Source organism: Scyliorhinus torazame, chromosome 10 (assembly GCF_047496885.1).
Source record: "Scyliorhinus torazame isolate Kashiwa2021f chromosome 10, sScyTor2.1, whole genome shotgun sequence".
NCBI lineage: Eukaryota > Metazoa > Chordata > Chondrichthyes > Carcharhiniformes > Scyliorhinidae > Scyliorhinus > Scyliorhinus torazame.
In genome coordinates this window covers 190,951,816-190,975,322 of record NC_092716.1, presented here as the reverse complement: position 1 = coordinate 190,975,322, position 23,507 = coordinate 190,951,816, and the positions used below count along the sequence as shown (strand labels likewise).

At 46.7% G+C, this 23,507-nt stretch overlaps 1 protein-coding gene across 1 annotated transcript in view; it reads right to left on the bottom strand.

Moving 5' to 3' along the window:
• Positions 1 to 23,507, bottom strand: part of LOC140384457 (F-actin-monooxygenase mical2-like) — a 371,552-nt gene that overhangs the window by 82,320 nt on the left and 265,725 nt on the right. Inside the window, exon 31 of the mRNA XM_072466174.1 lies at positions 20,487 to 21,921. Within this exon, the coding sequence (XP_072322275.1) occupies positions 20,487 to 21,921 (1,435 nt within the window). The remainder of the gene's footprint in view (positions 1 to 20,486; positions 21,922 to 23,507) is intronic.

The window sequence follows — 23,507 nt, the reverse complement described above, 5'->3', positions numbered from 1 at the left end:
ATCTTTGGGTTGTGGGGGCGAAACCCACGCAAACATGGGGAGAAAGTGTGAAGTTTCGGTTGGGGCGATGGATAGTTACAAGGTAGCGAGGAAGGATCTAAAGAGAGAGCTAAGACGAGCAAGGAGGGGACATGAGAAGTATTTGGCAGGAAGGATCAAGGAAAACCCAAAAGCTTTCTATAGGTATGTCAGGAATAAGCGAATGACTAGGGAAAGAGTAGGACCAGTCAAGGACAGGGATGGGAAATTGTGTGTGGAGTCTGAAGAGATAGGCGAGATACTAAATGAATATTTTTCGTCAGTATTCACTCAGGAAAAAGATAATGTTGTGGAGGAGAATGCTGAGCCCCAGGCTAATAGAATAGATGGCATTGAGGTACGTAGGGAAGAGGTGTTGGCAATTCTGGACAGGCTGAAAATAGATAAGTCCCCGGGACCTGATGGGATTTATCCTAGGATTCTATGGGAGGCCAGGGAAGAGATTGCTGGACCTTTGGCTTTGATTTTTATGTCATCATTGGCTACAGGAATAGTGCCAGAGGACTGGAGGACAGCAAATGTGGTCCCTTTGTTCAAAAAGGGGAGCAGAGACAACCCCGGCAACTATAGACCGGTGAGCCTCACGTCTGTAGTGGGTAAAGTCTTGGAGGGGATTATAAGAGACAAGATTTATAATCATCTAGATAGGAATAATATGATTAGGGATAGTCAGCATGGCTTTGTGAAGGGTAGGTCATGCCTCACAAACCTTATTGAGTTCTTTGAGAAGGTGACTGAACAGGTAGACGAGGGTAGAGCAGTTGATGTGGTGTATATGGATTTCAGCAAAGCGTTTGATAAGGTTCCCCACGGTAGGCTATTGCAAAAAATACGGAGGCTGGGGATTGAGGGTGATTTAGAGATGTGGATCAGAAATTGGCTAGCTGAAAGAAGACAGAGGGTGGTGGTTGATGGGAAATGTTCAGAATGGAGTACAGTCACAAGTGGAGTACCACAAGGATCTGTTCTGGGGCCGTTGCTGTTTGTCATTTTTATCAATGACCTAGAGGAAGGCGCAGAAGGGTGGGTGAGTAAATTTGCAGACGATACTAAAGTCGGTGGTGTTGTCGATAGTGTGGAAGGATGTAGCAGGTTACAGAGGGATATAGATAAGCTGCAGAGCTGGGCTGAGAGGTGGCAAATGGAGTTTAATGTAGAGAAGTGTGAGGTGATTCACTTTGGAAGGAATAACAGGAATGCGGAATATTTGGCTAATGGTAAAGTTCTTGAAAGTGTGGATGAGCAGAGGGATCTAGGTGTCCATGTACATAGATCCCTGAAAGTTGCCACCCAGGTTGATAGGGTTGTGAAGAAGGCCTATGGAGTGTTGGCCTTTATTGGTAGAGGGATTGAGTTCCGGAGTCGGGAGGTCATGTTGCAGCTGTACAGAACTCTGGTACGGCCGCATTTGGAGTATTGCGTACAGTTCTGGTCACCGCATTATAGGAAGGACGTGGAGGCTTTGGAGCGGGTGCAGAGGAGATTTACCAGGATGTTGCCTGGTATGGAGGGAAACTCTTATGAGGAAAGGCTGATGGACTTGAGGTTGTTTTCGTTGGAGAGAAGAAGGTTAAGAGGAGACTTAATAGAGGCATACAAAATGATCAGGGGGTTGGATAGGGTGGACAGTGAGAGCCTTCTCCCGCGGATGGATATGGCTGGCACGAGGGGACATAACTTTAAACTGAGGGGTAATAGATATAGGACAGAGGTCAGAGGTAGGTTCTTTACGCAAAGAGTAGTGAGGCCGTGGAATGCCTTACCTGCTACAGTAGTGAACTCGCCAACATTGAGGGCATTTAAAAGTTTATTGGATAAACATATGGATGATAATGGCATAGTGTAGGTTAGATGGCTTTTGTTTCGGTGCAACATCGTGGGCCGAAGGGCCTGTACTGCGCTGTATTGTTCTATGTTCTATGTTCTATGAATGTGCAAACTCCACACAGACAGTGACCCAGAGCCGGGATCGAACCTGGGACCTCGGCGCCGTGAGGCAGCAGGGAGAACCCACTGCGCCACCGTGCTGCCCTAATAGATACATTTATGTTAATTCTTACTAAAAATGGTGTTATGAACATCATTTTTCCAAATATAAATTTAGTGTACACAACCCTTTTTTTCCAATTAAAAGGCAATTTAGCTTGGCAAATCCACCTGTGCTGCGCATCTTTGTTGCTTTGTGGGGGTGAGACCCAATCAGTCATGGGGAGAATGTGCAAACTCCACACAGATAGTGACCCGGGGTCGGGATCGTACCCGGATCCTCAGCGGCATGAGGCAACAGTGCTAACCACTGTGCCAACATGCCACCCCTTGAACATCATTTTAAGTTGAATTCTTATATATGATTGTGTTAAGAAAGGTAAAATGGTTTCAATTTCATTTTGGTTTTGTTTCTGAACCTTTGTGCCTGGGAGTCTGGATAGACTTGCAGCTGAAAGGTTTCAGGCCTCTTGGATTTTATTGTATATCTACATTTCTAATGAAGTTCTACAATAGCTGAAGATAAAGAGTTGGTTTAAAATGGGTTGAAAGTTAAGTGATTCGGAAAACAAAACACAAAGTAGAAAAGGTTTACTGCCAACAGTGATCCAGTGACAAAGACACAGAAATGACAGAGTTGAGAGTGTGTGCGTGTCAGAAAGAATTCAAGGATTTGAAGCACTCGGAGAAGGAAATCCACAAGGCTGGTGCGACAATAATTAACTGAATAATCCAAACTATGGAACTGAGTGTAGTGATCAGTTTAGTGGAAGTACTTCTACAAATGAGTTTAGATAACTCATTTGTTTGCTCTGCAGTTGATGAAACAGCAGGTATACTGTGCATTTTTGGGGCGTCTTGGGGAGAGATAGTGGTTCAGGGAGAGCATCAAGTGAATGTTCAGGAATTCACAGAAAGCAAACCATTTGTAACTGTGCCAGCCCCAATCAAGAAGTCTTTGTGTCAAGCTAGTGGTAACTTTTCACTGGTTTATGTGCATGTAAAGATATTGCTGCAGAATACAAGGATTTGAAGGGGGAGTTTAAATTATCATCTTGTGTTTTATTTGAGATCTTGCCAACATATTTGGCTGATGTAATATAGTTCACTTGCTTTAATAAATATTTTATTATTTGTATTAAAAACTCATAGCAGACTCCTGTGAATTTGTTCAATAACTTTTCTCTATGAGTTCTGAAATAAAGGTTAGGAACAATCAAGCCAGGTTTCACTGTAGGGATCTGATTTGTCCAGCATTAGCAACAACTGGGATCGTAACACTAGAAGTCATTAACCATCTTCACACTTTTTGTTTGACACTCCAATTTCTGTGTTATACTTCAAAGACTAAATAAAGAATTCTCCAGGAACATAAAACACTATATCTGCACCTGTTTGGGTAACATGTATGTAGACATCAGTATTTACCCAGCAGCAATTATGCTTTCTGGCCTTGAAGTGACACAACTTTGCCTTAGCAGCAGAATAATACATAGTAACCTCCTGAATTTAACAAACAGTGTAAAACAATGGATAAATAGAACACCACAATGTGACACTGTGCTTCTGTAGTTTGATACCCAAAAGTTGGGCATTCTACCTTTATGTGATGTATCCGTAACAAATTCCTAGTTTCACAGGGGCTGGTTTAGCACAGGGCTAAATCGCTGGCATTTAAAGTAGACCAAGGCAGGCCAGCAGCATGGTTCAATTCCTGTACCAGCCTCCCCAAACAGGCGCCGGAATGTGGCGACTAGGGGCTTTTCACAGTAACTTCATTTGAAGCCTACTTGTGACAATAAGCGGTTTTCATTCATTTTTCTTTCTCAATTCATATTCAATAGTGGATATTGCCCACGTAAACTAGTGATGCTGTAATTACACACTCTTACCAGTACTGGCATTGCAGTACCTCCACTGAATGGTGTGGGGGTGAGAATGTAATTACAGTGTGACAGATTAATTTACAGTGCCTATTTTCAATGTAAATATGAGTTGCATTAAGATAAGAACAAGTTGGCAGGAAATACATGCAAAATTATTATAGAATAATAGAGCACTGAAAGAGGCCATTTTGGCTATTGAGCGCTTTGAAAGAGTTCTTCAAACCCCAACTGTTTCCTCAATGCCCTGCAAATCTTTCCTTTTCAAGTATCTAAAATCTGTATTAATATGTGTATATATATATGTATATTATATGTATGTATACATGTGAGTACATGTGTCCATGTATGTGTGTATATTGTTATGGGCGAGGTGTTTTCAGAACCCCAAAATGTATCATGGAGTTCAACCAACCTCTCCCTTTAATGGATTTGTTGCTTTTCTGAGCACGTGGCTTTTTCCCTCGGTGTGGGATTACAATTATGGGCACGTGGGTTTTTAAACACAAAACACTGTTTATTCCATGAACTCAACTTAACATCTTAAATAAACATTGGATCTCTTAACACTTCTTACTTCAAAGATAACTCAGAAAATATTGCAACAGTAAATAATTCCTTAAAATGTTCCTTCAAATTTCCAAGAGACTTAACACCTTTAAACAAAATCACATCAGGTTAAAGGCTTTACTTTAAATCACCCAAATGATCCAGAGATAGTCTTTCATGTCAGAGATCCAGCTCCCAAGCTCTTTTCAAACTTGCAGCTCTCTGGAAACACACAGACACACACAAACTGCTTTCTAAACTGAAACTAAAAACCTGCAAAATGGCTGACCTGAAGCCCAGCCCCACCCACTCTCTGACATCACTGTTTTCTTAAAGGTACATTGCTTAAACATCCATGCCTTAAAAGTACTCTCACATGACACCTCCCCCCAAGAAAAACCCCCCCCATCAACTTCAAGATGGTTTCATTTTTCACTTTTGCACCATCCACTAAGAAATGTACACAGTAAATATACCTTTTTGTTTTTAAAAAAAACAACACATGCAAACAGGTATAATAATATAGTCCATATTTCTTTGTTCTTCTTCCTCCAACCGAAATCCTTCTCAATTGACAGTCTCTTTGAACAAAGTCTCTGCATGATCCATCCATCCTAACCCTAACTCTAACTCTACTTCTCGGCATTTCTCTTTAGAATCAGGGGCGAAATTCTCCATAATCGGCGCGATGTCCGCTGACCGGCGACAAAAACGGTGCAAATCAGTCCGGCATCGCGCCGCCCCAAAGGTGCGGAATCCTCCGCATCTTGACCGGCCGAGCCCTAACCTTGAGGGGCTAGGCCCGAGCCGGACTGATTTCCGATCTGCCAGCTGGCGGGAAAGGGCTTTGGTGCCCCGCCAGCTGGCGCGGAAATGACATTGCCGGGCGGCGCATGCGCGGGAGCGTCAGCGGCCGCTCACGGCATCCCCGCGCATGCGCAGTGGAGGGAGTCTCTTCCGCCTCCACCATGTTGGAGACCGTGGCGAAGGCGGAAGGAAAAGAGTGCCCTCACGGCACAGGCCCACCCGCGGATCGGTGGGCCCCGATCACGGGCCAGGCCACCGTGGGGGCACCCCCGGGGCCAGATCGCCCCCCCCCCCAGGACCCCGGAGCCCGCCCGCGCCGCCTTGTCCCGCCGGTAAGAGAGGTGGTTTAATCCACGCCGGCGGGACAGGCATTCTAGCAGAGGGACTTCGGCCCATCCGGGCCGGAGAATCGCGGTGGGGGGGGGCGCGCCAACCGGCGCGGCGCGATTCCCGCCGCCGCCGAAGCTCCGGTGCCGGAGAATTCGGCAACCGGCGGGGGCGGGATTCACGTCAGCCCCCGGCGATTCTCCGACCTGGCGGGGGGTTGGAGAATCTCGCTCCAGATACTTTAGTTCAATCTGACCACAGAGCCCCTTGCAATTCTCCAATACAGGAGCACTGGTGATCACAGCTTTCAGGCAGTCAAATGCCTGTTGAAAGTCTGCTGTCCATTGACATTTCTTACGGTTCTTCAGCAATTTCATCAGTGGAGTAATTACGCTACAAATCTTTTGCGCAAAGATTCGATCAAATTAATTCATGCTACGAGATCGCATTCCCTCCATTCATCTTGAGGGTATCGGAAACTCCTCAAGGAAAGTGATTCGGGCTTCTCCAAATTCACTTTCGGCAAGGTTCACCACCAAACCCGCCTCCTGAAGTCAATTGAAGAACTCCATACGATGTTTTAAATGCTCTTTCCATGTCTGAAAGTTAAAAATAAAAGCAGATTGTCCCACTTTGTCCATGCAATCCTTCAATGGTGGGACAGGATATGAGTCCGTTCTTGTAACTGCATTCACCTTTCGATAGTCCACACACTACCGTTGGGTACCGTCTGGTTTAGGTACCATCACTATGGGTGAGCTCCATTGGCTGCAACCCACTTCAATTAAGCCATTCTTCAGCATATTCTCAATCTCTCTGTTAACCTGTGCCAATTTTAAAGGATTAAGTCTATATGGATGTTGTTTGATAGGAACATCATTTCCCACATCTACATCATGTATAGCCATTTTAGTACTTCCCAATTTATCGCTACAAACTTGCCCATGTGATATCAATAACTCTTTCAGGTCAGTTTGTTTTTCCTCTGGAAGGTAATTTTTAAGAACATCCTCATTTTCCAATTTAATTTGAGGTATGTCAAATTCACAGTCATCTGGATTTGGTTCATCACTTTGAGTGAGAATCATTAAAACCTCCTTTTTCTCTCCTTCCCTTTCAAAGTACCTTTTAAGCATATTCACATGACACACTCGGTAAGTCTTCCTTCTACCTGGTGTTTTTACCACATAATTCACCTCACTTAATTTCCTTTCAATCTGATACGGTCCACAAAACCTAGCTTTTAAAAAAATATATATATTTATTAAAGTTTTTTAACACAATTTTTCTCCCTTACAAACAATAACCCCCCCCCCCTCGTAACAACAAAAATGAGAAATCGCGCACAGCAAGATATATCCATGGCAAAATGATATATTTACACAGCTTTGTGCACTGGCCCTCACCCGTACGTGCCAGTTTCCCCAACCCTTCATGTTATCTCTTGCTCATCCACCCTCCCAGGCAGTCCCCCCTTTCCCTCCCCCCTGACCCCCCCCCACCCCCCCCAGGACATCCCCTCCACCACCTCCCCCCCCCAAGGTTGCTGCTGCTGCTGACCGACCTTCCTCTATCGCTCCGCGAGATAGTCTAGGAACGGTTGCCACCGCCTGTAGAACCCCTGCGCAGACCCTCTCAAGGTGAACTTAATCCTCTCCAACTTTATGAACCCAGCCATATCATTTATCCAGGCCTCCAGGCTGGGGGGCTTCGCCTCCTTCCACATTAGCAAGATCCTTCACCGGGCTACTAGGGACGCAAAGGCCAGAATGCCGGCCTCTTTCACCTCCTGCACTCGCGGTTCGTCCACTACTCCAAATATTGCTAGCCCCCAGCTTGGCTTGACCCGGACTTTCACCACCTGAGATATTGCTCCCGCCACTCCTCTCCAGAACCACTCCAGTGCCGGGCATGACCAAAACATATGGGCATGGTTCGCCGGGCTTCCTGAGCACCTTCCACATCTGTCCTCTACCCCAAAGAACCTATTCAACCTCGCCCCCGTCAAGTGCGCTCTGTGGACCACCTTAAATTGTATCAGGCTGAGCCTGGCACACGCGGAGGAATTAACCCTACCTAGGGCATCAGCCCACAGACCTTCCTCGATCTCCTCCCCCAGCTCCTCCTCCCATTTACCCTTCAACTCTTCTACCAGCGCTTTCCCCTCTTCTTTCAACTCCTGGTGTATTTCCGACACCTTGCCCGCCCCGACCCATACACCCGAGATCACCCTATCTTGAACTTCTTGTGCCGGGAGCAACGGGAATTCCCTCACCTGTCACCTCACAAAAGCCCTCACCTGCATATATCTAAAGGCATTTCCCGGGGGTAACTCGACTTCTCCTCCAGTGCCCCTAGGCTCGCATACGTCCCGTCGATGAACAGGTCCCCCATTCTTCCAATCCCCGCCCGATGCCAGCTCTGGAACCCTCCGTCCATTTCCCCGGGACAAACCGGTGGTTACCCCTGATCGGGGATCACACCGATGCTCCCATTGCACCCAGGTGCCGTCTCCACTGGCCCCAGATCCTTAGCGTTGCCGCCACCACCGGGCTCGTGGTATACTTTGTCGGCGAGAGCGGCAGCGGTGCCATCACCAATGCCCCCAGGCTCGTTCCTTTACAGGACACCGTCTCCATCCTCTTCCATGCCGCCCCCTCTCCCTCCATAACCCACTTGCGGATCATCGCCACATTTGCTGCCCAGTAGTAGCTCCCCAGGTTTGGCAGCGCCAACCCTCCTCGGTCCCTACTGCGTTCCAGGAACCCTCTCCTTACTCTCGGGGTCTTATTCGCCCACACAAACCCCATAATACTCCTGCCTACTCTCTTAAAAAAGGCCTTAGTGATCACGATGGGAAGGCACTGAAACACAAACAGAAACCTCGGAAGGACCACCATTTTGACCGATTGCATTCTACCCGCCAGCGAGAGCGGTAACATGTCCCATCTTTTGAAATCCTCCTCCATTTGCTCCACCAACCTCGTCAGATTCAGTTTATGTAGGGTCCCCCAACTCCTGGCTATCTGGATCCCCAGATACCGAAAGCTCCCCTCCGCCCTCCTCAGCGGTAGGTCCCCTATCCCTCTTTTTTGGTCCCCCGCCTGTAATACAAAGAGCTCACTCTTCCCTACATTGAGCTTATAGCCTGAAAACTCCCCAAACTCCCTTAGAGTCTGCATGACCTCCACCATCCCCTCCATCGGATCTGCCACGTACAGCAACAGGTCATCCGCACATAGCGACACCCGATGCTCTTCTCCCCCTCGGACCACCCCCCTCTATTTATTAGACTCCCTCAATGACATGGCCAATGGTTCGATCGCCAATGCGAACAACAGGGGGGACAGCGGGCACCCCTGCCTCGTCCCTCGGTACAGTCGAAAGTACTCCGACCTCCGCCGGTTCGTCACTATACTCGCCATCGGGCCTCTGTAAAGGAGCTTAACCCAATTGATAAACCCTACCCCGAACCCAAACCTACGCAGCACCTCCCAGAGGTACTCCCACTCTACTCGGTGAAAGGCCTTCTCCGCGTCCATAGCTGCCACTATCTCCGCCTCTCCCTCCTCCGATGGCATCATTATCACGTTTAAGAGCTGCCTTTACAAATCCCGTCTGGTCCTCGTGGATTACCCCCGGGACACAGTCCTTGATCCTCGTGGCCAGCACTTTTGCCAGCAACTTTGCATCCACATTGAGGAGCGAGATCGGCCTGTACGATCCACATTGCAGTGGGTCCTTGTCCCGCTTTAGGATCAAAGAAATTGTCCCTTACGACATTGTCGGGGGCAGGGTCCCCTCCTCTCTTGCCTCATTAAAGGTCCTCACCAGTAGCGGGGCCAACAGGTCTGCGTACTTCCTGTAGAACTCCACCGGGAATCCATCCGGTCCCGGGGCCTTCCCCGCCTGCATGCTCCCCAAACCCTTGCTCAGCTCCTCCAACCCAATTGGTGCACCCAAACCAGCCACCGCTTGCTCCTCCACCCTCGGGAATCTCAGCTGATCTAGGAATCGTCTCATCCCCTCTTCCCCTGCTGGGGGCTGGGATCTGTACAGCTCTTCATAAAAGGCCTTGAATACCTCGTTTATTTTCGTCGCACTCCGAACCGTGGCTCCCCTTCCATCTTTGACTCCCACTATTTCCCTCGCTGCCATCCTCTTACGGAGCCGGTGTGCCAGCATCCGACTAGCCTTTTCCCCATACTCGTCGGTCGCCCCCTGCGCTTTCCTCCACTGTGCCTCCGCCTTCGCTGTGGTCAACAGGTCAAAATCCGTCTGGAGCCGTCGTCTTTCCCCAAGTAATCTTTCCTCCGGGGCCTCTGCGTATCTCCTGTCCACTCTCAAAATCTCCCCCACTAACCTCTCCCTTTCCATACCCTCTGTCTTCTCCCTATGAGCCCTAATGGAAATTAGCTCTCCCTGATCACCGCCTTCATCGCCTCCCATACCACCCCCACCCGCACCTCCCCATTGTCGTTGGCCTCCAAGTACCTTTCGATACACCGTCTCACCTTCCCACACACCACCTCGTCTGCCAGCAGTCCCACATCCAGCCGCCACAACGGGTGTTGGTCCCTCTCCTCTCCCAGCTCCAGTTCCACCCAGTGTGGGGCATGGTCCGAAACGGCTATAGCCGAATACTCCGTCCCCTCCACCCTCGGGATGAGCGTCCTACCCAGAACAAAGAAATCTATTCGGGAGTAGGCTTTGTGTACATGGGAGAAGAAAGAAAATTCCCTGGCCTGCGGCCTTGCAAACCGCCATGGGTCCACTCCCCCCATCTGATCCATAAATCCCCTAAGTACCTTGGCCGCCGCCGGCCTCTTTCCAGTCCTTGATTTGGAGCGGTCCAGTGCTGGATCAACACTGTATTGAAGTCCCCTCCCATTATCAGGCCTACTATCTCCAGGTCCGGATTGCGTCCCAACATGCGCTTCATGAATCCTGCATCATCCCAGTTTGGGGCGTATACGTTTACCAACACCACCCACGTCCCTTGCAGCCTACCGCTCACCATTACATATCGCCCTCCATTGTCCGCTACAATAGTCTTGGCCTCGAATGACACCCGCTTTCCCACCAATATTGCCACCCCTCTATTCTTCGCGTCCAGTCCCGAGTGGAATACCTGTCCTACCCATCCCTTTCTTAGCCTGACCTGGTCCCCCACCTTCAGGTGTGTCTCTTGGAGCATGGCCACGTCCACCTTCAGTCCCTTTCAGTGCGTGAACACTCTAGCCCTCTTCAACGGCCCATTCTGGCCCCTCACATTCCACGTTATCAGCCGGATTGGAGGGGCTCTCACCCCCCCCCCCCACGCCCCGCCGACTAGCTATCTCCTTTTCTGGGCCAGTCCCGTGTCCACGCCTCCCTCACCCTCCAGTCCCTCAGAGGGGGGACCCCCGTCCCGACCACCTCTTCTGTGTCCCATTCCCTTTCGGCCAGTGCAGCAGCAACCCTTTCTCCCCCCCCACCCCTCCCTCCCTCCCCTCCACCCCGCTAGACCCCTGTCTAGCTTTTTTGCTCCCCCATGTCACTCCCGTAAGTCAGCTGACGCCTGCTGACCCCGGCTTCCCCCGCCGTCCCATTGACCTCCCCGCGTGGGAGTCTCCCAATCCATATGCATTCCTTCGTTCCCCTTCCCGCCTTTCCAGAGCCCGCTCCGCCCCCTCTGGCGCAGCTCCTGTCGCGGCCTTGTCTCTCTCCCCCTGCCCATGTAACATTTCCTGCGCATGATTGACCCCCTATATACAACAACCATCACACATCAAACCCCAAAACATCCCCCCCACCCTCACAAACCCTCAGTTAGAGTCCAACTTTTCGGCTTGTACAAAGGTCCACGTCTCTTCAGGCGTTTCGAAGTAATAGTGTTGGCCCTTGTATGTGACCCACAGTCGCGCTGGCTGCAGCATTCCGAATTTCACTTCTTTCCGGTACAACGCCGCTTTGGCCCGGTTGAAACCCACTCTCCGCTTTGCAACCTCCGTGCTCCAGTCCGGGTATATTCGGATCTCTGCATTGTCCCACTTACTGCTCTGCTCCTTCTTGGCCCATCTCAGAACCCACTCTCTGTCCGTGAACCGGTGGAACCTCACCACCATCGCCCTTAGCGGCTCATTTGCCTGGAGCTTCTTCGCCAGCACACGATGTGCCCCGTCCAACTCCAGCGGCCTCGAAGGGGCCTTCGTGCCCATCATCGCCTCGAGCATCGTGCTTGCGTATGCCCCGGCATCAGCCCCCTCCACTCCCTCAGGGAGACCCAGGATTCGCAGATTCTTTCTCCTCGACCTGTTCTCCAGGTCTTCGAGTCTTCCCGCCCACCTCTTGTGTAGCGCCTCGTTCTGCTCCACTCTCACCGCCAGGCCCACGAGCTCGTCCTCGTTCTGACTGACTCTTTTCTGTACCTCCTGGATCTTAGCTTCGTGTGCCTTCTGGGTGATCCCGAGTCCTTCAATTGCCGAAAGCATAGGTGTCAACATCTCCTTGCGCATCTCCTCGCGCTGCTCCTCGAAGCAGCGCTTGATGAACTCCTGCAGCTCCCCTTTGTCCCTGGCTGCCGCCATTTTGTTTTCTTTCCCTCGCTTCTTCCGTTGCTCCAGTGCCGCTCGTTTGGCCGTTACACTTCTGGTCCGTTTCATAGAAGTTGGAGGGGACCTCTCTCTTCCCTTCCCCACGGGCTGCGTCAAAAAAAAGTTCCGTTGGGGCTCCTCTAATGAGCCCGAAGGTCCGTGGTAGTGGGAGCTGCCGAATCGTGCGGCTTAGCTCCGCGTAGCCGCAACCGGAAGTCGAGAGGGAATCCTTTTGGCAGTGTTCGCTTCACCAGTCTGCCCCAAAAAGTCTATGGAAACTCCTGAAAAAGGTCTGAGAGTCAGTTCTAGACGGAAGCTGCCGAATGCGCGACCTACTCCTCCATGGCCGCCACCGGAAGCCTTGTCCCTGCTTCTTCAATGGCTTTGGTAGATCTTTTCACAGTTGTTCCCTCTGCTGCTAGAATTCACCTTTGATAGAGTCAAGTCAGATTGCAGCTTTAAGCTTGCCCTGTATGCTGGAAGAGGCCCTTGTCTAAACCTGCAGCCAAAGCCAAATCCTTTACTGTTTCTGCCGGGTCTGGCAGCCAAAAGACATAACATTCCTGGGGGACACTGTCGGGGGAATGCTGCAGTCTTCTTCCCACACCGGGAAATGTCAAACAAATGCCGTGGGAGCCCTGTAAAAGAGCCCAAAAGTCCGTTCCAAGCGGGAGCTACCGAATATGCGACCTAGCTCTGCATAGCCGCACCCGGAAGTCAAAACCTAACTTTTAAAGGCTCCCCTACCACTGGTAACAACACTAAAACTTTATCCCCACTGGCAAGAATACAAACTTTGGATTTCTTGTCCGCTACCCGTTTCATCACATTTGGTGCAACTTTCAAATGTTGTCTAGCCAATTCACCTGCTCTATTTAATCGTTCCCTAAAATTTGACACATAATCCAATAGTGTAATTTCCGATTTCTCACCCACCAATTTTTCCTTAATCAATTTAAGTGATCCTCTTACCACATGACCAAAAATTAGTTCAAAAGGACTAAATTTGGTCGACTCATTAGGTGCATCCCTAATTGCAAACAGTACGAATGGAATTCCTTTATCACAATCCTCTGGATAATCTTGACAATACGCCCTCAACATTGTCTTTAATGTCTGATGCCACCTTTCTAATGCTCCCTGCGATTCTGGATGGTACACAGTTGATTTAAATTGTTTTATTCCTAAGCTATCCATAACGTCTTTGAATAACTTTGAAGTAAAATTCGATCCTTGATCCGATTGAATTTCTGTGGGTCGTCCATATCAAGTAAAGAATTTAAGTATCTCCTCCACAATCCTTTTAGCTGTAATATTACGTAGTGGAATGGTCTCTGGAAACCTAGTAGACACATCCATTACAGTCAAAAGATATTGATTCCCACTTTTTGTTTTAGGAAGCGGTCCTACACAATCGATTAGGACCCTTGTAAAAGGTTCCTCAAATGCTGGATTGGGTATTAAGGGCGCTGGTTTTATCACTGCTTGAGGTTTCCCTATCACTTGACATGTGTGACATGATTGACAAAATTTAAGTACATCTTTATGTAGTCCAGGCCAATAAAAATGTTCCTGGATTTTAGTTTGAGTTTTCCTTAATCCTAAATGACCTCCCACTGGTACCTCATGTGCAACTCGCAACACCTCCTTTCTATACCCTGCCAGCAATACTATTTGATGAACTTCTGCCCACTTTTCATCCGCCTGCATATGTACAGGTCTCCATTTTCTCATCAGGACATCATTTTAACGGTAATAACACTCTGGTATACTCTCAGACACCTCTTCCGTATATGCTTTCTGATATATCCGTTTTATTTCTCCATCTTTCTGTTGTAACTCCGCCAATTTTCCTGAACTAAAAATAGTCGCCTCATCCTCCACCTGTTCTTGTTCTTTTTCAACTATCTGATCAAAAATCGTTTCTGATAATTGCACTTCAACTTCATCTTCACTCTTTGATTTTTCCTCTTGTCTTAACCTGTGACTTTGCGACCTTGTTACTACACAATCTGGAAAAATCCTTGGATATTTGTCCTTCAACACTTCAGTTGTCTGATTTTCCACTGGCTTATCAACCACAGTAGGCATCACTCCCACCTGCGATCCAGCTATATCATTACCCAAGATAAACTGTATTCCTGGACAAGATAGTTTATCTATTACTCCTACTACCACTTCATCACTCTTCACTGGACTTTCCAACCTTACCTTATATAATGGAATGCTACTCCTCTCACCCTGAATTCCACATATTACCACCTTTTCTGGCAACATTCTTCCCAAACTACATAATTCCTCATCTCTTACCATTAAAGATTGACTAGCCCCTGTATCTCTTAAAATTGTTACTTCTTTACCTGTTCCTCCTGATACACATGAGTAAACTTTACCCACACAAGTATAATTTCTCTGAGAGCTTCATACGTTTGGTCTATTTTCAAAGCCCCGATCCACCTATCAAAATTACTCTGTTTGAGACTTTCAAACTCCATGTATGTTTGACCAAATTTTTTCCTTAAATTTCTAAGCCTTTGTCTGTAAGCTTCAGGCACTAGCTCATATGCACTTAAGATGGAATTCTTCACCTCCTCATACGTTCCAGATACGTCCTCCGGCAGTGATGCAAACACTTCACTAGCTCTACCTACCAGCTTTGCTTGAATCAGTAATACCCACATGTCCTGTGGCTATTTCATTTGTTTAACTACCTTCTCAAATGAAATGAAAAATGCTTCCACTTCCTTCTCGTCAAACCTTGGCAATGCTTGGACATATTTAAATAGATTCCCACCAAGCCTTCGACTATGACGCTCTGTCTCACTATCCTCATCACTATCATCCAACTGTACGTTTCCCTTTACGTCTGCCAATTTTAACTGATTGTCATGTTTTATGGCCATTTTCTGAAGTTCAAACTCCCTCTCTTTATCTTTTTCCATGATCTGTATCTCCCTTTCTTTTTCTTTTTGTTCTGCTAGGGCTATTCTTTCTTTTCTCCTTTCTTCTCTCTCCTTTTCTTTTTCCTCTCTCTCTCTTTCTTTTTCCTCTCTCTCTCTTTCTCTTTCTTTTTTCTCTCTCTCTCTTTCTCTTTCTTTTTCCTCTCTCTCTCTTTCCCTTTCTTTTTCCTCTCTCTCACTCTTGTATTTCAGCCGCTTTAATTCTTTCTCATGTTCCATTTGTTTAATTTGCAACTGAATTTTTGCCATTTCCAATGAGTCAAACTCTATCTCAGGCAACTTTAAATGCTTAACCACCACCATAATTACCTGATCTTTTCACATTTTGTCAGGTAATGTTAACTGCAATGTTCTTTCCAAATCTAACAGTCTGCTTTTCGTTTCTGTCCGTAAGGTACTATGCATAACATTCTCCACCCCCAAAAACTTCTGAGCCTCTGAAAGAGCCATTGTTCACAACACTCTCCCACTTAAACTAAAATACCACACCGGAAAAGCAACAATCCTTCACTGTCTTTAAGTTCACAAAAGCCAATCCAATAGACAGACTTTTATCCCCCTCGAGCCCCCAATTGTTATGGGCGAGGCATTTTCAGAACCCCAAAATGTATCATAGAGTTCAACCAACCTCTGCCTTTAATGGATTTGTTGCTTTTCCGAGCATGCGGCTTTTTCCCTCGGTGTGGGATAACAATTATGGACACGTGGGTTTTTAAACACAAAACACTGTTTATTCCATGAACTCAACTTAACATCTTAAATAAACATTGGATCTCTTAACACTCCTTACTTCAAAGATAACTCAGAAAATATTGCAACAGTAAATAATTCCTTAAAATATTCCTTCAAACTTCCAAGAAACTTAACACCTTTAAACAAAATCACATCAGGTTAAAGGCTTTACTTTAAATCACCCAAATGATCCAGAGATAGTCTTTCATGTCAGAGATCCAGCTCCCAAACTCTTTTCAAACTTGCAGCTCTCTGGAAACACACAGACACACACAAACTGCTTTCTAAACTGGATCTAAAAACCTGCAAAATGGCTGACCTGAAGCCCAGCCTCACCCACTCTCTGACATCACTGTTTTCTTAAAGGTACATTGCTTAAACATCCATGCCTTAAAAGTACTCTCACATGACTATGTATATATATATATGTGTATGTGTGTATAAATAATGTGTGTATATGAGTTATTAATGTTTTCTTCAGTATGTGTGTGTAGATATATGTGTGTATGTCTGTATGTGTTTGCATATGTATGTGAGTGTGTATATATGTGCGTCTGTGTGTGTATGTGTATTTTTATGTGCCTCTATGTGTATGTGTGTATACCCATTGGCTTTGTGCGATACTGTAAAGTTGTGTTAGCAAGTCGGCAGGTGGTTTACGTTTCTCCCATTTTTACTTCTGGTGAAGATCAACAATCGACCGTTTCACACTGCTGCACAAAGCCAAGATTTATCCTGCTGAGATTCTGACTTGCTAGTACAATGGGAAACATTGCTCCCGCACTTCTACACTCAAATATAAAAATCACATGTATTAATACTTTCAGGAAAATGGTGTGAGCTTCTCTGTACAGTTAAGCCATGTTGTTTCAAACAAAATAGCCTTTGGCACTTTATTTGGGAAGCATATTTACACTGTCAACATCTGTTAGATGTAAAACAATTGGCGTCATATTGTCTAGTTACATGTCAAAATAAAAATTTCAAAAGAATATCAGATAAGAAAGGTACGCTGAAGAAAACATTAATAACCCACTACCACACAACACAAGGTAACAACATAAATATTCATAATTATCCTGTTACTAACCTATTGAGGATCCATATTGAGGATCAAGTACTTGATTGTGGGCAGAGTTATTTAATCCAATGTTGTTTGGCGTGAAGCATAAACAATAAGAATAAGCGTGTAAAGACAGATTTACAAGGCAGATACCCAGAACTGAGAGGTTATATCGATCAGGATTCAGGTGGAGTCTCTTTCCTCGAGGACCTGCTTGAGGTCTATAAAATTATGAAGGGTTTCAATAGGGTAGACGTAGGGGAAACTTTTTCCTGAATCCAAAATTAGGGGCCATCAATTTAAAGCGGTCACTGATAAATCCAGTAAAGTGCTCAGGAGAAATTTCTTTACCCAGAGAGTGGTGAGGATGTGGAACCCACAACTACAGGGAGTGGTTGAGGAGAATAGTATAGATGCATTTCAGGGAAATCTAGATAAGTATATCGGGGAGAATGGAATAGAAAGATGGTTGGAAACTGGCTCATGTGGAGTATAACACCAGCATGCACCAATTGGATCAAACGGACTGTTTCTGCACTGAACATTCTATGTAATAATGCTTTGATGGCGTATCTTGTGATACTGCCATTTTGAAAAATGCAACACCACTTTCCAAACTGAATTTCAAATTAATCCTGCCAATTTGTACATTCAGTTTTATCTTCCTGTGTTCAGCCCCAAACTGAAAAATCTTTCATCATTTTGGCTGTCAATGAAAAGTAGAGATTTATTTCTATTATACATCAACAGAGAAAACAAAGCCACCTTTGGACTGAAAGCTAACTGGAAAGAAATATAAACGACAAAAGAGAGAAAATTAATGTTTGGTCAGGATTGAACCCTTGCTCCAAGTCAGAAGGTTATGGATTTTGGCTCCACTCAATGCAACGATTTCCATTTGCAGGAGGGTCAGTAACCAGGGGACACAGTTTGCAGATAATTAGCAAAAGAACGAGGGAGGAGGTGAGGAGAGTTTTTTTTTAAACAGTCAGTTGTTAAGATCAAGAACGCACTGCAAGGTCGATGGAAGTTCCATATAAAAGGGAACTGGGTAAATATTTGAAGATGAAAAATTGGCAGGTTCATATGGAAAAGCAGGGGAGTGCGACGAATTGGATAGCACTTTCGAAGATCTGTCACAGACATGATGGACCAAATAGCCTCCTCTGTGTAAGATTTTAAGATTCTATGATTCCTGGGGCGAGATTCTCCGACCCCCCTGCCGGGTCGGAGAATCGCCGGGGGCTGGCGTGAATCCCGCCCCTGCCGGTTGCCGAATTCTCCGGCACCGGAGATTCGGCGGGGGTGGGAATCGTGCCGCGCCGGTTGACGGCCCCCCCCCCCCCCCCACTGCGATTCTCCGGCCCGGATGGGCCGAAGTCCCGCTGCTAGAATGCCTGTCCCGCCGGCGTGGATTAAACCACCTCTCTTACCGGCGGGACAAGGCGGCGCGGGCGGGCTCCGGGGTCCTGGGGGGGCGCGGGGTGATCTGGCCCCGGGGGGGTGCCCCCACGGTGGCCTGGCCCACGATCGGGGCCCACCGATCCGCGGGCGGGCCTGTGCCGTGGGGGCACTCTTTTCCTTCCGCCTTCGCCACGGTCTCCACCATGGCGGAGGCGGAAGAGACTCCCTCCACTGCGCATGCACGGGAATGCCGTCAGCGGCCGCTGACACTCCCGCGCATGCGCCGCCCGGCAATGTCATTTCCGCGCCAGCTGGCGGGGCACCATAGGCCTTTCCCGCCATCTGGCGGGGCGGAAATCAGTCCAGTGCAGGACTAGCCCCTCAAGGTTAGGGCTCGGCCGCTCAAGATGCGGAGGATTCCGCACCTTTGGGGCGGCGCAATGCCGGACTGATTTGCGCCGGTCGGCGGATATCGCGCCGCTTACGAACAATTTCGCCCCTTATATTCTTGAATATCTTAAATACTTCAATTAGATCAGTGTAGCACGGTGATGAAGTGATTAGCACTGCTGCCTGACAGCGCCGAGGACCTGGGTTCGATCACAGCCCCGGATCACTGTCCGTGTGGACTTCGTACATTCTCCCCGTGTCTGCGTGAGTCTCACCCCCGCAACCCAAAAAGATGTGCAGGGTAGGTGGATTGTGACGCTAAATTGCCCCTTAATTGAAAAATTATAATTGGATACTCTAAATTTAAAAAAAAGATAATCTTTAATCCTCTATATTTAAGGGGATACCAGCTTTGTCTCTACAACCTGCCCTCATATCTTAACCCTTTAGCCCAGGTGTACTTCTCGGAAATCAGCATGCCCTCCAACACCAATAAATTCCTTCCTGAGGTACAGTGCCTTAGCCCAGTTATTCCAGTACAGTTACAACTGGCATCTCTCCAACAATGTGGGCAATTGCTAAGGTATGTCTTATCAGTGAAGTGCAGGACAAATCTAATAAGCACCCCATCACCATTCTCTCAATCATCAGGAAAATGATGGAAGGTGTCATCCACGGCACTATCACAGTGGCAGCAATGTTTACTATATATAAGATGTACTCCAGCAACTCACCAAGGCTCCTTTGACAGCACCTTCAAACATACCACTTTGTTCTTCTGGAGGGCAAAGGGCAGCTGATACATGGGAACACCACCACCTGAAAGTTCCCCAAGCCACTCAGCATCCTGACTTGGAAATATATCACTGTTCCTTCACTGCCATTGGGTCAAAATCTTGGAACTCCCTCCCTAACAGGACTGTGGGTGTACCTACACCACATGGACTGGAGCGATTCAAGGAGGTGAATCATCGTCACATTCTTAGGGGCAATATGGGATGGGCAAAAAATGCCAGTCTAGCCAGTGACACCCACATTCCATGAAATAATTTTTAAAATACTGAGTACAATACCTCAGGTGCGTCCTAACCAAGTGTTCTTCCCGACAATTTCTGTTTTTCAGATTTCCAGCGTCCGCAATATATTACTTGTTTTTCAATGTTAATTAAATCAACATTATGGGAGGGACGGCACAGCGGCTAACACTGCTGCCTCACGCCGCCGAGGACCCAGGTTAGATCCCGGCCCCGGGTCACTGTCCAGGTGGAGTTTGCATGTCTCTATATCTGTGTGGGCCTCACCTCCACAACCCAAAGGTGTGCATGATAGGTGGATTGGCCACGCTAAAATTACGCCTTAGAAAAAACATTAAGGGCATGATTTTCTGATCTTCCCATGGCATATTTCTCTTCCGCGAGATCTTCTGATTCTGCCGGTGTCAATGAGATTTGCCATTGAATCCCCCCCACGCTGCCAGGAAACCCACTGATGTGAACACCCAGAAGATCTTGCCCCATGTATTATGAATATAATGTATATTATTGTAGCATGACTTCCATCCCTTTGTTATCCCCTTGAGATAAATGCTATGAATATTCCATTGCATTTCACTTGAAATCATTTTGTACCTGTCCAGCAGATTTTAGTGAATTCTGTACCTGGACTGCTAAATTTCTCTGCTCCTCCATATTCCTAACATCTCGCCATTAATGGATCCTTCTTAGATTCCAAATTTATTCTTTTGACAAAAGAGAAAGCCATGCATGGGTACCTGGGCACTCCTTAGAATCCTGCAGTTTGGAAGAACTTGGGGAAGTGTATACACTTGGTAGAGACGCCTTCATCTCTTTGTTCCTAAGACTCCTCTTCTTCAAACTGGCCAAAAGTCTCCAGATGTCATTCTTTGATCTAGTCACCATGGCGTCATCCACTGCCAACAGTGGCTTCTCATTATTCTCAGCTTTTGGGCTCCCCAGTCTCAGTGAAGAAAATAGTGCACTGTTCCTCTGGATGTAGGATTTGAGCTCAGGCTTTACCTGACCAGAATTGTTACACTTTAATGAAACATTCTCCCTAGAAGCTGGATCCTTCTCCTTCTCCACTGTGTTACGGTGCTGGTTTTCACTCTCAATGATCTTGTTGGACTCTTTGTTTGCACTGTGTCCTCTGTTGTGAAATTCTCCTTGGGCTGGTTTGCAGGGAAGCACTGAAGATGTGCCTTTGTGTTGATCTGGAAGAGTAGAAGGTGGCAGAATCAAACTCGGTTGTTTGGGATCCTGCGAGGACAAAGTTGCTCCTTGTGTGAAACTGGGGAACATACTGAGAGAAAAACCGTGGAAAGAATTATTTGAAAAAGGCCTGGCCCATCTTGCCTTTGGTTTCTTTTCCTGAGTCTGTTCCACATTGTCTGGTGACGCTGAATTTTTGTTATCAGGAAAAGACCTTCGAAACGCATTGACTAAGTAGCTCAGCGGAGATTTGGGAGAGTCACTACCTGAAGAGTTATCACTTCGTGAAGCATATTCTGCATTGGGAGCCACTGGTGGACTGAGCTGGCCTGAGTTTGTTGAAATGAATGGTTGAGTTAAAACTGAAGATTTAGTCTTGGGCTCACTTGGTTTCCTTGGGTCATACTTTGGAAGATAGATCTCTCCGGCAGTGTCCTCAATTTCTTTGACTTCCTTAGTCTCCTGCGGCTCCTTTATGGTTGCTTTACTTGTGGCTGGAGAGTTCAAATCCAGTGACTCTGATAGTCGAGTGGGCGAATGGGTCAATCTCTTTGTTGAACTATGTGATTGTCTTTTCAACAATGATAGCTTTTGTAGAATTGAATCTCCCATCCGAACAGCACCCGTTAAAGTAAGATTTGAATAAGGAGCCCGTTCAGTTCCTTGATCTGACGAGGTGGAGGTTTCTGGAAATAGTGTGTCCTCATCCTTTGTAATCTGGTTGGTTCTGATGTGTGCGCCAGACTCAATCCCCTCTCCTTCCTTCTCTGAGTCACTGTTACCCCAGGTGGACAATTTATGGACTTCCCTGGTTGAATGAGATGTTTGAGGCTGATGGAGCTGCCTGTTGCTGTTTGGGTGAGACTGAGACACTGCAACAGAGAGCTTTGAAATCGCGACAGCTTTCCGTTGCCACCCTGATCTGTTTGGTATAGAATACCCTCTTGTCAGGTGACTCGGGCTGCGAACAGAGGGAGCCTAAGAGAAAAAAATAATGAAAATCAGTATATCACAAAACTAGCTTTTCCTGTTCTAGCTCACTCTATCTCCTCCTCCGGTTAATCCCATGCCACCCTCCTGCAAACCCCATTACCCCTCTAGTTAATTATATTCTCTTCTAGCTAATTCAATTCCCCCTCTGGTCAATTCTATTCCCTCTTCTGGTCATCTCATTGCTCCCCTCTAGTTTAAAAAAAAAGTACTTTATTACAACATGTATCAAAACAGGTTACAGCAAATAAATGGGTTGGTTTAGCACACTGGGCTAAATCGCTGGCTTTTAAAGCAGACCAAAGCAGGCCAACAGCACGGTTCAATTCCCGTACCAGCCTCCTCAAACAGGCGCCGGAATGTGGCGACTAGGGGCTTTTCACAGTAACTTCATTTGAAGCCTACTTGTGACAATAAGCGATTTTCATTTCATTTCATTTCAACCCGTTACAGAGTCTGATGGCCCCTTTGTCCGCCATTGGGAGGTTAGTTGCATATCAACAGCATTTTCATTTCATTTCATTTCATTTTATTTCAACCCGTTACAGAGTCTGATGGCCCCTTTGTCCGTCATTGGGAGGTTAGTTGCATATCAACAGCATGGCTCTATTTTTTTGTATAAACAGTCAATCAAACAGCCAAGATAATGATGATAGGTTCACGTCTAGAAATACCATGGAACCTTTGTTTGAGGGGCTGTGTGGAGCTTAGAGAGAGAGGGAAACAGAATCCTGTTTTGAACATGTAGAGGAGAAGGTTTTGGAAATCGACTTAGAGAGATCATGAAAGTTGCTACCGAGACAGGCTTTGAAAAAGGGTTCAAAACGAATTTCCCTAACAAAAGAAAAATTGCTTCATAAATGCAAGTATTGCCTATGCCTTTCTGTGTAAGTGGAGTGCATGTTCATGTAAAGTGCTGTTTAATGGGAACTAGTGTGTTAAGGTTAAGAAACTGCATGTAATCCTTTATTGTTAGGAATGAAGTTTAAAGGTTTAAATATTGTTTTCTTTTCTTTTAATAAAGTTTGTTTATAAAATAAACAAGCCCTATTTCTTATATTATCACTCCTGAAATGAATTGATCTTTCCGCACCACCTTAAAAACATTTTTAAATTGCGGCTCTGGTCCAGTATCTTAGATACTGCTGAGCGCTGACCAGGCATCTGTAACAGTAACCCTATTCTCTCCTCAAGTTAACCCTAGTCTCTCTTCCAGTTAACCCTTTTCTCTCCTCCACTTAACCTTTTCTCTCCTCCAGTTAACCCTTTTCACTCTTCCAGTTAACCAATTTCTCTTGTCTAGATAACTCTGCTGGTTTAGCACTGTGGGCAAAACAGCTGGCTTGTAATGCAGAACAAGGCCAGCAGCGCGGGTTCAATTCCCATATGGGCCTCCCCCGAACAGGCACCGGAATGTGGCGACTAGGGGCTTTCACAGTAACTTCATTGAAACCTACTTGTGACAATAAGCGATTATTATTATTATTCTCTCCTCTAGTTTATCCTATTCTCTCCTCTAGTTAATCCTATTCTCTCCTCTGGTTAACTCCATTTCATCCTCTAGTTAACCATAT